Source organism: Dromiciops gliroides, chromosome 3, assembly GCF_019393635.1.
Source record: "Dromiciops gliroides isolate mDroGli1 chromosome 3, mDroGli1.pri, whole genome shotgun sequence".
NCBI classification, from domain to species: Eukaryota; Metazoa; Chordata; class Mammalia; order Microbiotheria; family Microbiotheriidae; genus Dromiciops; species Dromiciops gliroides.
Window position 1 is genome coordinate 75,293,488 of NC_057863.1, and position 16,583 is coordinate 75,310,070.

General features: G+C 35.9%; 1 protein-coding gene across 1 annotated transcript in view; it reads right to left on the reverse strand.

Annotated features, from left to right (window-relative positions):
• Positions 1 to 16,583, reverse strand: part of SPAG16 (sperm associated antigen 16) — a 1,175,972-nt gene that overhangs the window by 1,156,824 nt on the left and 2,565 nt on the right. The window contains exons 2-3 of the mRNA XM_043996008.1: positions 9,827 to 9,873; positions 8,121 to 8,219 (exon numbers count right to left, since the gene is read on the reverse strand). Of these exons, the coding sequence (XP_043851943.1) occupies positions 8,121 to 8,219; positions 9,827 to 9,873 (146 nt within the window). The remainder of the gene's footprint in view (positions 1 to 8,120; positions 8,220 to 9,826; positions 9,874 to 16,583) is intronic.

The following is a 16,583-nucleotide window of genomic DNA, read 5'->3' on the forward strand; positions in this document are numbered from 1 at the left end:
GCACTGTTGGAAATAAGAGTTCCACTGCAGTAATATGTCTAAAAACCTCTGCTAGGCTACAGAGACCTCAGACACACTCATCATATTAAGTGAAATTTATTTTTTGCATCATAGAAACACACACACATATATATGCAATAATAATAAATAATAAAACCTGTTTTCCATACAGTGTATACTAATATCTATCTAACTATTTGAGTATACGCAAATGATTATGAGCTCTGGAAATATTTTAAACTCAGTGCTTCAGGAACTATAATCATAAATGGGCTTAATCATAAATGGGCTTTCAATTCGTGAATTCATTATTTAACAATGCAACCCAACTGGAGGTGGAAATCATTTTTCATCATCAGTCCTTTGGAACTGTCATGGATCATTGTATTGATCAGAGTGTCAAGTCTTTCACAGCTTATCCTCATTGCCATATTGTTGTTACTGTACACAATGATCTCCTTGCACAAGTGCATATAAGTCTTTAGGCTTTTCTAAAACCATTCCTTTTGTCATCTGTCAATATAATAGTATTCTATCACAATTTTAAACAGAACTTATTCAGCCATTCCCCAACTGATCCTATATCCTCATTTTCCAATTCTTTGCTACCACAGAGCTGCCATAAATATTTTTATTTATAATTATTTTTAAATGTATACTATTTATATATACATATATGCACATATATATGTGTGTATATCTATCTATCTATATATATATATTTGGGGCAGCTAGGTGGCATTCTGGATAAAGTGCTAGGCCTGAAATCATGAAGACCAGCCTCACACCTTTACTAGCTGTGTGACCTTGGATAAATACTTAGCTCTGTCTGTCTCAATTTCCTCATCTGTAAAATGAGTTGGCAAGCCACTTCAATATCTTTGCCAAGAAAACCCTAATGGGTTTTTAAAAAGTTAGACACAACTGAAATGACTGAACAACAAATATTTTTGTGTATATATGGGTCCTACCTGGTCCTTCTTGACAAGTTTAAGATAAAAAGTACCTCTGCCTTAAGTATCAGCTACTATCACTGTTGAATGGAAAAATAGATATTAAAATGTTCATTATCTGGCAAAAATATTACAAAATGACTCAAACACTAAACTAAGAATAATGCAGCATTTCCTTATTTCTATATGGATTTTTTTTCAGTTGTGCTAGACAAACTCTTAGCCAAGAGCATGTCTTAATATTATTTCTTAACTAATAAGTAGCAGAATTTCTTCAATTACAATTCATATAGGGCAACTGCTTCTTACAAATGGCAAACATTTACGTTCATTTATCAATAATTACTTCTAAAACATCTTTTACAATTATCTTAAACCTGACATTAAAGAATCACCTTCATATGTTGTTTCAAAATGCAAATACCTAATATAAAAAAATCAATATAAAATGTGCCAATGTCATAATAACATTGGGATCAGTTCTCCCTCTGTAAGCTCCAAAGAACTGTAAAATATTCCCTAAGGCTGGCCATTTTTCTCCTTAAGGCAGCGCCTACAGACCCTCTCTGGCCTTTAAATATACATTCCTGAAAGTTTTTCCCCATGCTTTGGAGCAATACTCAATTTCAAGAAAGTAGCAATTATGAAACAACTAAAAGTCATCCCAACCATATACTTACCACAAAACTGATTAATAACTTCTCTTTACTCCCAATTATTATTCAAGATTCATTTTGCACTTTAAAATAGTTCAGCTCCATTTTATTTCAAAGGACTTTAGCCATTGTTAACTTTTTAGGAAACTGATAGAGTACAACAAATTAACTTTTTAAAAATAGAATAAATACAATACGCCAACAATTCTGAAATTTTATATTCACTCTGCCAAATCAGCTTTAGATTGTCACAAGAATAGTTGTATTTATTTAAATGACAACTAACCAAAAAAACTGTTCATTCCTTGATTTTATCAACTGAAAAGCATTAACATTATTCTTACTTAGCTTTCCTTCTTCTGAATAGACCCTTCCTTGCAAAAACTGAAGGCTAATAAAAAAAAATCCACATTGCAAAAGAAATACATAAAATGAGTAATGTCATAGTAATAAAAACACACCCTCTTTGTAACTAGGCCATAGTAAAAATAATAACAAAATTGTTATTTTAGAATAGGAAAATAATTTTTGCAGTAAAAATCCCATGGTACAACTTAAAGCTAATTTTTGAAGGCTTTAAAATACAACTGTATAAACACTAAATGTGAATAGAATAATATGTTTGTGATAAAATGTAAGTTTAAATTCATATGAAATAGAAAACTTAGAGCTATTTTTCTATGGACATATTTATTGATAGATTTTCCATAACTCCCCTTCCACCAAAGAGCTCAAGAAGCATTTCAAATAAGTGCAGTTTCCTAGAGTTAATCTAGCAGTGTCAGGGACAACCACAAAGTATTTGGATCCCACCTTTTCATTGTGACTTTTGGAAAACACCCAACAGTAGAGCACATGACAAGCTCTGATGCCAGGGAACTGGCAAAGTTAAAGCTCTTTTCCCCTATGACCAACCTCTGCATGCCATCTGGTATCAACAGCACCTCTGGAGGATTCCATTCTAATCAATCACAATTTGTTAAGTACCTGGAGGAACCTTGCTGGATGTTGGGGCTGAAAGGCTCCATTGCTAGCACCTAACATAGGTGTCACACCTAAAAGGAGAGAGGAGCTAAGTGCATATATAGCCAAGAAGTTCATGCAAAGAACCAGAAGTAATCAGAGAAGGAAGCACTCAGTTTCATTCATTCAGTCACCAAGTACTCATTAAGCAATTATTGTGTGCCGGCACTAAATCTAGCAATGGGAGCATATAACCAGACATATACGAGCCATATCATAAAAGTACTCATGAGGAAGAATTGGGAATGGCTTCCTGCAGAAGCTGGGAATTGAGTGGGATCTTGAAAGAAGTCAGGTAAGCCAGGAGCTAGAGGTGAGAAGGAAGAGTATTCCAGGCATGGTCTGTCCTCAACACTTAAGAGGGAAGTTTGGAAAACAGGAGGATTTGGAGTAAAGATAAGAAGTTCTGTTTTAGACAAGATGACTTTGAGAAGCCTATGAGGACATTCGGGTTTGATATATCTAAGAGGCAGCTGGAGATGCTTTATTGCGGTTCAGAAGAGAGATTAAGACTAAATATATAGATCTAGGAATCATCTCCACAAATATGATCACTGAACCCATGAAAACAGATGAGATTACCAAATAAAATTGTACAAAGGGAGAAGAGAAGAAAGAAAGGATAGGTTAGAGGCTTGAGGAACTCCTTTGGTTAGTGGGAATGACATGAGTAAAGCTCTAGAAAAGGTAATTGAGGAGTAACCAGACAGAAGAGGAATTGGGAGAAATTTTACTTTAACTGTGTGAGCAGGGAAGGTAGAAGGAGTAAGGGGAGGTTTTGTAGAGTAGCTGATACCTAAATTGTATCCCACAGGAAGGTGCTTCCAACACAAGGAAACTAGAGAGCAGAGGGAATCCATTCCAAGAATATGGAGCATCGAAAACAAAGGCATGGAGTTTGGAGAAATCATAAGCACAGAGAACAGCTATCAGTGGTCCATTTTGGCTGGAACATAAGACAACAGTATGCAATATGGGGAGTAGTATGAAATAAAGTTAGTAATGTAATAGTAACTCAATTACACATCACTTTAAGGTTGATGATTCACCTTCTTTGAAATCACCCAGTAAAGAAAGTAAAGATTTATGACCCTCACTTTACTTGTGAAAAACAGAAGGCTCAGAGAAACTGACTAGCTTGTCGAAAGTCCCTAGCTATTAAGTGAACCTCAGTCCTTTCTGCCTACAAGTTCCACTCAATAGCAGATCATAGTATCACTGAAGCCAAAGGAAGAGAGGATATTAGAGAAGTGAAAGTTGTTTCAAAAGCAACAATGTTCATTTAAGCCACAACCTATGGTAAAAATAAATTTTGACCAAAAAAATTAACATCAGTGTAGGAGATAAATAATTTTTTTCTGGCACTAAAGTGAGTTCTTGTAAGAAGCACAATGGGTCATAATGAAGATGTCTTTAACGACAGTTTTGCAAAAGAAAAAGAGGCATTTGAATGGATGAGGGGCTGAAATAATATTGTTCAGGTATTTTGCTTTCAAAGAGAACTTGAGAAATCTAGAAGTATAATTAATGTATGTTAGGTTGTCTCACAAATATTCAAATATCAAATCTCTTATTCAAATTCTTTGGGACTACTGGAGATCAGTCAATTTATGAATGAACTTTTAAATAAGTATAGATATCTTGTGCAAGAATCCTAGAATGTTAGGACTAGAAGAGTCCTTAAAAGTACTTAGTACAACCTCCTTATTTTTACAAATGTGTAAACTAAGAGCCATATCCTTGAGATAATAGCTTTATGGAAAACAAAGTTTATTCTTTGCTAGAAATTTAAGACTTGGCTTTATATTATCACTCAAACATAAGACTAACTGTAGGTGAAGCTAAGATATTTCCTCAGAAAAGGTTTGAATCTTCCTATCTAAGTGATTGGTTAAAATTCCAGACTTGAAGTGTAAGAAATGAAATAGTAACATTAGCTTGAAAAAAACTTTTAAAGTTATCAACAAACCACATGCATATTAATTTCAACATGGCCCTCTGTAGAATGTCTGGGTATAAACATAACTGAATCAGGATGCAAGAGAAGTTTGTTGCAAAATGTATTTATTGATAAGTAGATGAATGAAGTTAACTGTTAGTCCAGATTATCTAAAGTTGTTGAGAAAAATTGTGGGGAATGCCTAAAAAAAACCAAACAACAACAATTTTAATTTGGATATAACCAAAACTGAGCTACACCTTCTGATTCTCAAGAGAATCCACTGTGTTTTTAAAACTATTCCTTTACTTAAAGCAGAGGAAGTTCTCACTGTCTATTAAAACAGAAAGGGATATATCAAATTCACCTCATAGGGACAACGAGTCACTTACAGAGATTAAAAGAGAGATTAGGATATAGTTTTATTTGACATCATTTACTAGTCATAAGACCATTTCTAACAAATCTTGATTTTAACTAATATTTATTATAAGTAATATTTATTACAATTTACAAGTTCCAAAGAACTATATCAAGACTACATACAGTCTGATCCAAAGATAGTTCTTGTCTTTTATGTCAAAAGCCAATGATAGATTGATAAATATTGCCATAAATTATTTATTTTTTTCTGTAAATTCTTGATCATTAAGTTTAAGACCAGGTTCAACATCTTAAGATGTAAGTGCAAAGTATGGCAGTAGGTAGCATTACCAAGAAACTTTACCTACCTATTTACCAGTCCACAATCCATTTCCCTACTTTACCTATTTCTAATTCATCATCCTGGTTCAAGAATTCCTACTTCCATCCATGCCTTGGTACTTAAGTCATTATTAACTACTCAGTCTAAATTATTATTCTGTTCCACTAATTAATTTTTGCTTCAATCCTAATAAGTTTTGCTTTAGAATGACTGCCACCATTCATTGATCAAAAGAAAATACGTAAAATAATATTACTGGAGGAAAGTAGTCCATCAAGAAAAATGTTATAAATGGATACTGAGAGTGCTATAGCGTGGTCTCATTTTTATATATTAACAAAATTATGGGAAAAGTATGTTTGTCAAGGCAAATTGTCCAAAGGACTATTTAGCTGACAAAAATTTGTCTGCAACACATATACTGCTATTCTTAATTCTAACCATCTGAAAGCCACTATAACTCTAGCACGGAGCTGGCCTCCCCTCTATACATGGCTCCATCCCTAGTCTGGGCCTAATAGGACAAGTCCTAAATTCCTGTCAACAGTTTTCTCAAGAACATAGAAGAGGAAGTAATAATGACTCACAATGGAATAATTCTGCCTAAAACATGATTGCTTCTATATAAAAGTATTTTTGTGGGAATTCTTTTAAAAAAAAAAGAATCTGACATGAAGTTTTAAGGAATTATACAATAGATTTGTGGGTCTATAATGAGGGTGACAAAATATTTCTTTTTTTAAGGATAGGGTGAATTGTGTCCATCTCGAGATAACTGTACCTTTAGAGTTAATCTGAGTAAACAGTTTCTCAATTATTTCCAAGTAAATAGAACCACTGCTTATGAAAGAATCTAAGTCTTGATCAAGAAATTTTTCTGAGGTCTTTTTTAAATTTTATGTGATGTAAGATATTACTGAATGGATATTTACTGGTTCCCAACTAGAGAATCTACCCTGGAATCTACAAAATATGAAGACAATGTAAGGTCTGTATTTTTTAATATAATAAAAATATTCAATAAATGGAAATAAGTCACATAATTATTCCTCTTGTCCCCCTCTATAAATAAATGTGTATGTATGTTTTAAAGATGTACTATAAAATAATTTGTCATATTGATTTGTAATTATTTACATTTCAGAATTTCCCATAATTCTATGAATTGGATACCATTGGGTAAACTTTCAAGTGATGTCATTCTATACATAGTATCTAATAATGTATTTGTCCTTGTCCTTTGGGCTCAAAGTACTTAAAAGAAATTAGCACATAATGCTCACAAATTCCTGTGATTTAAGTCTCATCCAGCCAAATTAATGACAAATCATTTTAGTGAACATCAACTGTGGGTCAGAATACTTGTACTGGGCATTCTGAGGAAATACAAAAGAAAGAAAGGACATGGCCCTTGTCTCACTACCTAATGGGAAAGACAGAACACACACACACACACACACACACACACACACACACACAAATATATCAACTATTTAAAAACTTGATGTGCTGTATAAAATTCAAAAGTTACAAAATTCTGTGCATGACTCATAAAAGAACAAGGAGTACTGAAGTAAGCAGCACCACCTCAATTAAGGAGAGCTTGAAATATATTTGAGTGTCTGTTGGAAAGAAAGTTATGGCAGAAAAAATGACTTTTTGGATGGCAAGAATGACAAGTACAAAGGTCAAAAAACATTATTTATGTGGCGTAAAGAACTTGATGTGAATAATAAAAAATTATGATAGTTAGACCAGGATAGGGGATAGAAAAAGTGTAGTTAGTTAATAAAAACATTTTATGTTTATTTACATGTAAAAATCATTATCAAAATATCCATTTTAAAAATCAACAGCAAATCATTGTCAAAATATCAGTGTTTTAAAAATCAACAGCAAAAAGTTAAATTACTTCCATAATTTCACATAATCACAAATTCTACTGTGGGAATTGAGTAAATCTCACAGACTCTAAATTGTGACTCAAGTCAGGAGCTAGCTCAGTTCTTTTTCTATTCAATTATGGGTGTAGTCCAATTTCTATCTTGTGAGAAAACTTTATTCAATTATAGGAATCGTGAGAAAATTTTATTACATTGTTTGAATCTACCCCTGCATGGCTGGGAAGCAGGACCACCTTTTTTTTGGGGGGGGGGAGGCAATTGGGGTTAAGTGACTTGCCCAGGGTCACACAGCTAGTAAGTGTCAAGTATATGAGGCTAGATTTGAACTCAGGTGGTCCTGAATCCAGGGCCAGTGCTCTATCCACTGCACCACCTAGCTGGACAACTTTTAACTGCTGCTTAGAAACCCTTAACTAAGGACTTAGGTTATGCTGACCAGAAACCCAGCCAGATCCAAAGACTGATGCAAGGAGTTTTCTCACAAGTATATATCTCAAGCAATCCATATCTCTTATCTGAAAACTGGGCCCGTACTGGTCAAGCAGTTACTGTTTCTTTATTCCTTTGACTGAATACAGACACTTGGGGAGAGTAAAACACCTTTTTTCTGATTTCAGGAAATTGCACCTGTTCACTCTTCCTCTCCCAACTCAGAAAGCCCCTAATCTTTCCTCCAATTAGAAATAAAATTGCCTAATCTTGTATCCTAGTTTATATCCTGTCAATTCCTTGCTTTTTGTATGTAAAAATCTGTATTCTCTGTATCTGTGGTCCAGTGCCAATTTCAGGAGTCCTGGTCCCAATCTGTTATGCAATTGGCATATACTGATTAATAAATCAATATGCTTTGGGAGTCTGAACCTTTGCTTCTTCAGTGATTCTGATTTCATCTGCCACACTACCATACCATGCTCCCTTCTCCAGGGAAAAAACGCTTACCATAATCTCGGTATCTACTTTCTTTTCTTGAATCATCTCAAGGGCTTTTGTCAGATCTTCATCACCTTCTGGAATACTTAAATCATCTTGTTCTGATACCTAAGTCAACAAGCAAAATATATATATGCAATTATTTTCCTTCCATTATCTCCAATCTTAATACAATGTCCCAAAGTAAAAAGTAAATGAAAGAAATTTTATTAGGCTATGTCTCAGAATCATTTCCACACACAATGCTTTTTGGCAATTGACATATATGAACAGAGTTTCGTTGTTGTTGCTATGTATTAGTTTAATATTATTTAATATTATGAAATTACCTGCCATTTGCCTTTATCCAAAAATTCAATTAAAAATACTTATTAAGTTCCTATTTGCATGTACTGCATCAGACACTAGGAGAGATATAGATTTAGATATGCAATAGATACTTTCATAGCAGTCTAGCAAATTATTTTTTTAATTATTTTAAAATTATTTTTTAAAAAACCTCTAAAAATACCATTGTTAACCAAATACCACCTTTCCCACTTTTTCCCTACCAGTGGTTTGTTGAAATTAATACCTACTACAAATCTCTATTTTGTTAACAGAATTAAATTAAGAAAACCCTCTAAAAGCTGCTCTCAAAGACTGCTTACTTCTTCAAGAAAAGCTATTATATGTTCAAGAGTAAAAATATACACCTTGACAATGTAAATGATCCCTTAGCTGATGGATGATGGTTACTGTCTACTAGAATAAATGTCTCAATAAATTGACATCCTAAAAGATATTCCCCTGATGTCACCAGTTTTCCATCCCTTTTATGGAGCTACCATCTTCATATTAAAGCTTAAGGCATTAAAACATAATTAAATTTTTCTTTGATTCTCATCTACATAGTGAAAAGAAAGGAGAAAAATTACTGGCAACATAATGATTTTTAAATGTCTTAAATAGGGAATTTTTCATTAAAATTATAATAAAGTTAACTCCTGATTATCTGCATTAGTGAAATGCTCATTAGTATAAATAATTCAAGATGATACTTACACTTCTATAACTGCCATTACTTCTCTGGGATTAATCTTCCTACCCTCTCTGAACCTCAATAGATCTGTTTCTAACATCAAGTCTACTACATTAAGGAAGATTTTTATCCAAGGACAAGACCAATTATCAAATGAGATAATATTTGTAAATCACTTCCCCTTTCCCACCAAGGGCAATATTGAAAAAGGGAAGGAATCCTGGACCAGTATATGCACTGAGTAAAGTGGGTCCCAGTCCCAAATATTCAAAGAGAACCTGGGATCCAACTAAATGGCAGAAAATCTAGCCTAAATCTCGCTCTATCATAGGAAGCCATGCCAATCCAAAAGTAAAAAAATAAATGATCCCAGGAGAAATGATTCTTCAATACAGTTATACAAAGCAAGCAATCAGAATCTTACTGTAAAAAATAATTAAAAGCAAAACTAAATATATTATCTAATTAAACGTTTAAATATATCACATCTCACTCCAAACTAGCTGATGTTAGCTAAATTCAGTTCAAACACTAAACCAAACTTACCTCTTTAAAGGAATTAGAAAATTACATAAAGGAAAAAAAAAGGACAAATTCTATTTCTTTCAAAAAAAAGTTTTTTAAATGCATTCTTCATAAGATATACTGTCTAAAATAAACATTTACAAAATGAAAATCTGAAAACATACATTACCTCATCATACTGATAATCATCTTCAGATGCTTCAGTTATAGTAACTTCTGAAAGTTCTGTCAAGTAAAAACTCTGAAATACGTAATAAATTCGAGCGATGATGTAAAACTGATATAACCTTTGGATTTAACAATAATCATCAACTTTTTTCTTCATTATAAATTAAGTTCTTAGTTACTTTTGCTCTCCCAGTACTCTAAAATCCAGGAATATATATATATATATATATATATATATATATTTTTTTTTTTTTTGGCTGGGCAATGAGGGTTAAGTGACTTGCCCAGGGTCACACAGCTAGTAAGTGTCAAGTGTCTGAGGCTGGATTTGAACTCAGGTCCTCCTGAATCCAAGGCCAGTGCTTTATCCACTGCACCACCTAGCTGCCCAGGAATATATTTTTAAACAAAATGTTTAATTACATCCCTGCCTATTCTTGGGAAAAATGTGAATACAACATATTTACAGAAGGTTATTTTATTTTTGGCTTTCTATAGCCTCTTGAGTCAGCTCTTCACAATGTTGCTCTTCATTTTGTTAGAAGCATTGCGAATGAACAGAACATGAGGCACACTTACTCTTGAATGTACTTTAAAACATTCTAATGCCATGTAAAATTACTTTTATAAGATCCACTATTTGGAGATAATTTTGCCACTATTCCCCCTACATAAATACAGGCCATTTTAGAGTGAGTGCCATGGAAAACTTTAAATGGAGACAAAAAAGTAAGTTAGTCTACATAGAAATGTCACTTAATGGAATGGAGAGCAATCCAACTGAAGGGAAGGGGCAAGGCTGAAGAGTTACTCCTCAAACTGAATGTCCTGGATTGCCCTTTGTTTCCACATTCACAAAATGTTTTTACACCTCTTCATATCTGGCTTTTTTTTAGAAATCTCATAGCCGTTAAAGAAAAAATCACGTTAAAATGAGAAACAAGGCATAGGCAGACAAGTATAATTCAAAATTTAGTGAATTTTCAAGACATGAGCTAAAATTAAAATAAAAAGGAAGACTTTCTAATGAAAATCAATTCAGAATGTAATACTGTGTAGCTTTTTTAAATTATCTTGATTAAAATTATAATATTTTATATAAAATATCATAGCATCAAAATATACTGTTTGTAGTTTGCTATTTAGGGTTTGTTTAGGTCAGATTTTAAAGGGGTGAACAATCTCACAAAGTGCTGAAATACTCTTTCTGGTATTGGCTATAAAGAGCTTTTTATTAAAAAAGGTGACCGACCATTTGTAGTATGCTGCTACTTGTAAAAGGCTTTTCCGCCCTCTGCTTTTCTATCTTATCAGTGCCTCTAACCAACTTCCTTTTTCTGCAGTAAGCACCCTCTGTGCCTCTTTAAATTTATTTTTCTCTTTTTTACTTTTGGAAAACCTTTCATTGTTTCATCTTGTTATGAAGAAGAACCAGGCTCAAGTCTTGCCTTAGACACATAGAACAAGTCACTTAATGTCCCAGTGGCCCAGGCAAGTCTGAAAAATTATCCATTATATAGGAGTCACTGATCTGCGTCAGCAGAGAGTTTCTGCACCAGGAGTTCCCTAGACCAATGAAACTGGAGATGAAGGACAAAGTTGGGGGCGAGGGGAACATTCATTTTTCTAAATTGATTGTTCCACTAGATTGGCCCAGTTCTTTAAGCTTTTAAAAGGAGGCTCAATCCCTATCGCCTAGAGGAGGCACTGTAGCCTCATTCAATTTGTGCTAACCCTTAGTCTCACTAAGCTATCAAATACTAATGTTTGTCAGACATAAAAGTTTCATCCAACAGTAGTATGCAAACCAGATATGGCATAGCAGGTAGCCTGGAATGAACAGTGCATAGAAAAACTAAGTTGTTGTGTTCTGTCCACCTAATCCCAAATACATTTATTTCTCAATCTCTGCTTTTAGTCACTAGAACTCTACTTTTCTCACTGTTATCACCCCAAACATAAGTTTAAAAGATCATTTAATACTACAAATCTAGAAGGGGGTGGACACCGTGCTTATTTTGAGGAACTGCAAGAAGTCTTTCAAGAATCAGGGGCCTTCAGCACACCCAATCTACAAAAGGATTATAGAAATCTCACTGAGAAGGAAAAGTGTGAGCCTGCATCAGCTGGCTGGGTGATGTGCAAATGGAGATCAGGGGCAGAAGGCAAACAAGTCAAAGACGGGAAAGACATGCAGGTGCCAAGCTGGGAACCAAGCGGGGAAGCTGGAGCTGGAGTCACAGTAAGGTCGGTGCTGCTTTTCTCCTCCTGCTGGTTTGGGGACACAAAGAAGTAAATCGGGTGTGAGATACTGAGATTAGTACTTGTTTGATAAGAAATGAGTGACCAAATGGTCTGATAGGATACTTCCAATATATAGCCTGTAATTCTGTTTTACTATTAATTCACTCTGAATTTGCAGTCATTGGATTGTATGGGGGAAAAAATCAGTGGGGCTTGTGAGCCATGGATTTAAAAAGATCGATAGCCTAATGGTACCGATGGTACTTGGAAGTGGCTAAGGAGGGTACAACTAAGAACTGGCCCTGGAAGACTCCATAAACATGGTATACCAGAACATCAGAATTTTAAGTGACAAATAAACGATAACAACAGCAGTAATAATTAATAATAAGACAACAGTATTACTACATAGTGGAAAAGTAGACTGAGGTCTGGGAGGCCTGTATTCCAGATCAAAGGTTTAGAGACAGAAGGGATCTAAATGGTCATCCAGCCTAACCCTCTGAGACCTTGAGAGGTTGAATGAATTCACCAGGTCACACAGGGCACTCATGTCTTTTGACTCCAAATTCAATATTTTCCAATTGTCGTATGAAGCCTCCAAATCCTGGCTAGGCCACTAACACTGTGCAAGCCTGACTAAGTCATATAACCTCCTGAGGCTTCTGCACCACTTATGGACAGTAACCTGTGAAACCCTGACTCAAGAAACCAGTCAACCTTATACCTTACTCCAGATAAGGCCTTGCATGAAGTGTCAGGTTCATTTAACACAATGATTCATAACCTGAAGTCTGTGAACTTGAATAACCAACACCCCCCCAAAAAAAAATTCTTTATTTTCACTAACCTCTAACTGAAATTTAGCATCTCCTTCAATTATTTAAAAATATCTTCTGAGAAAAGGTCCCTAGGCTTATCTGGCCTGGCCCCAAAGAGGCCCATGACAACAAAAAGGAAGAACCCCTGATTTTCCACTCAGCCTACTGAAATAGGAAATGCCATTTCTTTGAACCAGAACTTCAGGACACTGGCCAAAGGCCCTACAAAGACCAATTTTCAGATGTGTAAGGGAGGAAGAGGCAGTGTGGTCTTATGAGGAGTATACGAAATTTGGAATCAGAAAGACCAGGTTCAATTAGCAGCTCTTACTAATACTAGCAAGTAATTTAATCTCTCTGGAGTTCAATTTCTTCCACAGTAAAATAGAACTTGTGTTATCTAATTCACAGGACCCCCCCACAAAGATCAACAAGATAATACATGTAAACTACATATATGTAAACTATATAAGGTATCAGTACCATACATTGTCCTCTTATACCATAGCTGTATTTGAGTATTAGAGCCAATAGAATAGAATCACTGTGTTTGTGTGTATTATAAGTTCTGAGTGATTCTCTAAAGAGTCCATAGATGTGAATAGTTTTTTATCCTCTATGGTCACTTCGGTGCTAATAGAGAAGGGCAATCTATAATCTAATTTAAACTAGGTCACCACACATTTCATTTCCCTAACATTCTAACTGGATCATCAGAGCTAGTTAATTATGCAAGTTGCTCTATTAACTAATTTTTATATATCCTGCACTACTCTTCCTGGGTGCCCTCACCTCCTTAATTCCCAATTTGTTACCCAGAATTATTGCTTAGAACAAACCATTTATCCCTCCTACCTCTTCCCATACTTTCAGCCCTATTCAATTCAGCTCTACCTCTTCCTCAGACATACCCCACCCAAACCCTTCCTGTTTTATTCTTTCCATTAGTATCTCATTCTACTATAATAAACTCCCCCATATAACTGAACTATTTATCAAGAATTTCTTTTACCTCCTGGCATTAACTAAAGTCTGACTTTCCCCTGAGGATACCATATCCTCTCCCTTTCCCATCCTCAATACCCCTTTTTAACTCAGGAACTTCTCCCTCCCTGGCACTAGGACAAGAGGCACCCGCATACCCCTTCTTTCCCAGGGCATCTTCCAAACCATGTCTCTTCTGAAACCATTATAACAATTTCTCCTCCTTCACCCTCCATGGTATTCAATTCCAACTTTTCCTCCTAAGTCCCCTTATCTGGCCTGTCCCACCAGGCCCCATCTGAGGGTGGGGCTAAAGACAGGGCCTGCCAGGTAGGGAACCCAACTGTCCTCTATGATGTCAGTTTCTGGGTGTATGAAGAGAGGTATAAGAGCAGAGAATAGTGCTACCAGAAGCAAAGATGTTAGTGCCCTGAGTCATAGATCAAAATATCCCCTGGGAGGGGAAGCTAACAGAGTATGTCATCAGTTCTGGAGAAACACTTATGCTAAATTAGGATGTAACTGTGAAATAATACGTAACTAAAAAGGAGATACTCAAACAAGTCAAAGAACAGAAATTTCAGAATTTAGGAGTCTTTCCTAGTGGGCTTCACTCTTTTGGAATACCATATTTTGAGCACCATTGTTTACAACTGCCATCTACTACACATTAGGATGAACTCAGCCCTCCTCAAAATCTATGTTGATGACTATTCTAAAGCTCTAACTGAACAGTCATTCCCTTGACCTCAACTCTACTGATCTCCACATCATTTCAGGCAGACTGATTCACCTTCAAATACCTGTCTACTGACCTATGGATTCACAACATTCAACTGCATCACTTTAGATTCTAAACTCTGAAATTCCTCTTATCTGATTAATGTCCTTTGAAGAGAAACGTTCCCCTGCTTTTCCTTCTATTTGTTCAAACCTTCCCAGTCTCCTTTGCTGGATCCTCCTCTAATCATAGGTGTCCCATAGGTGTCACATACCTCCCAGGCTGACAATTGCCCTGTTACTGTTCCTTGAATGAGCTACTCTCTCTTCCTATTCAGAGCATTTTTACTGATTGTCCGCCATGTTGGAAGGCTCTCCCTCTTTGTCTCCTGGCTTCCTGCAAGTCCCAGCTAAAATCCCACCTTCTACAAGAAGCTGTTCCCAATCCCACTTCATTCTAATGTGGATAACCGTTGATGATTAAGGCTTGTTTGTACAAAGTTGTTTGCATGTTATCTCCCTCATTAGACTGGAACTCCTGGAGAGCCAAGGCTGTCTTTTGTGTTTCTTTTGATCCCTAGCACTTAGGGCAGTGCCTTCACATAAGATGCACATATTTATTGACTTTTTCACTCCCTAATCCCCACCATAACCTCCAGTCCTTGACTTCACCCCATTCTCCTAGGCTCAGTCATCAAGCTCCTTCTAACTTTCCTTGCTTCCCTAACACATTTGATCTCTTGGTCTTCAGTACAATGCATGCAATCATACATGCATCTTTGGCTTCCTCTTTCTTCAACTTTCACAGTCTATACCCTTCTTTTTTTTTTTTGGTGAGACAATTGGGGTTAAGTGACTTGCCCAGGGTCACACAGCTAGTAAGTGTCAAGTGTCTGAAAGCAGGATTTGAACTCAGGTCCTCCTGAATCCAGGGCCGGTGCTCTATCCACTGCACCACCTAGCTGCCCCAGTCTATACCCTTCTAACTGCAGAACCAAAATAATCACAGACTGCCCTCATAAGCCACCACTGTATATGTGGGAAATAAATAGTGCCAATGGTATATTAGAACTACAAAAAAAAAAAAGAACTACAAAAAACCATAGAATGTGGGGTAACTGATCGAATAAAGATTGCCATATGAAGTTATGAAGCCGCACAAATTGCACATACTACAAATTTGACATGTGACCCTTTACTACAGCTCAACAATCCTCACTTCATCTGCTCCCCATGAAATTCCAGACAGCAGCTAAGTCAAACTTTTTCCCTTTCTCCACAAACCCCATTGCCTCATTCTTAGCAGATGAGCTCTCCTACATTACTGTCATGGCATGATGGGTTTCCTCAGTTCCCCTCCACCACACTCCATTGCTCCTCTATCTTTTTATCATCTAGTTCTCCCCTTTTGTGTCTGAGGAAGACGTGCAGAGATAGTCTTTCTTCCAAAGCTAACCCAACTATCCATCCATCTGATCCTCTGGCCGTCAAACCCCTCTCTCAGGTCCCACCAAACTCAAGTCCTCAAGACCATTCTCTATTAATCAGAGACTTGTCTTTAACCTCCTGAAGGCAGAATCCACAAGATCTGCCAACTAATCAGCTCCAGCAAGCGTAAGAATAAGGAGTCATGAGTAACTCCAAAGCTGTGAATCTGACTGACTAGAAGGATGGTTATGTTCTCAAGAGAAATGGATAAAATGGAGGGATGAATGTGGGGAAAATGAATTTGAGAAGCCTATAGGATATCCAGGAAGAATGCCCATCAGGCGAGAGAATATGGCTTAATATATGGATATGGGAGTCATCTATGTAGAGATAATTGAACCCCACATTTAGTGGATGACAGCCACACAGATAGTGTCTAAGGTAGGTTCTAAGGTCTTCCCTATTCCATATGCAGTGCTCCATATACTATGTCATGTTATCTTTCACATTATACTTGACAATTTAGGTACATTCAGGGAGAATAATTACTAGACTCATTTG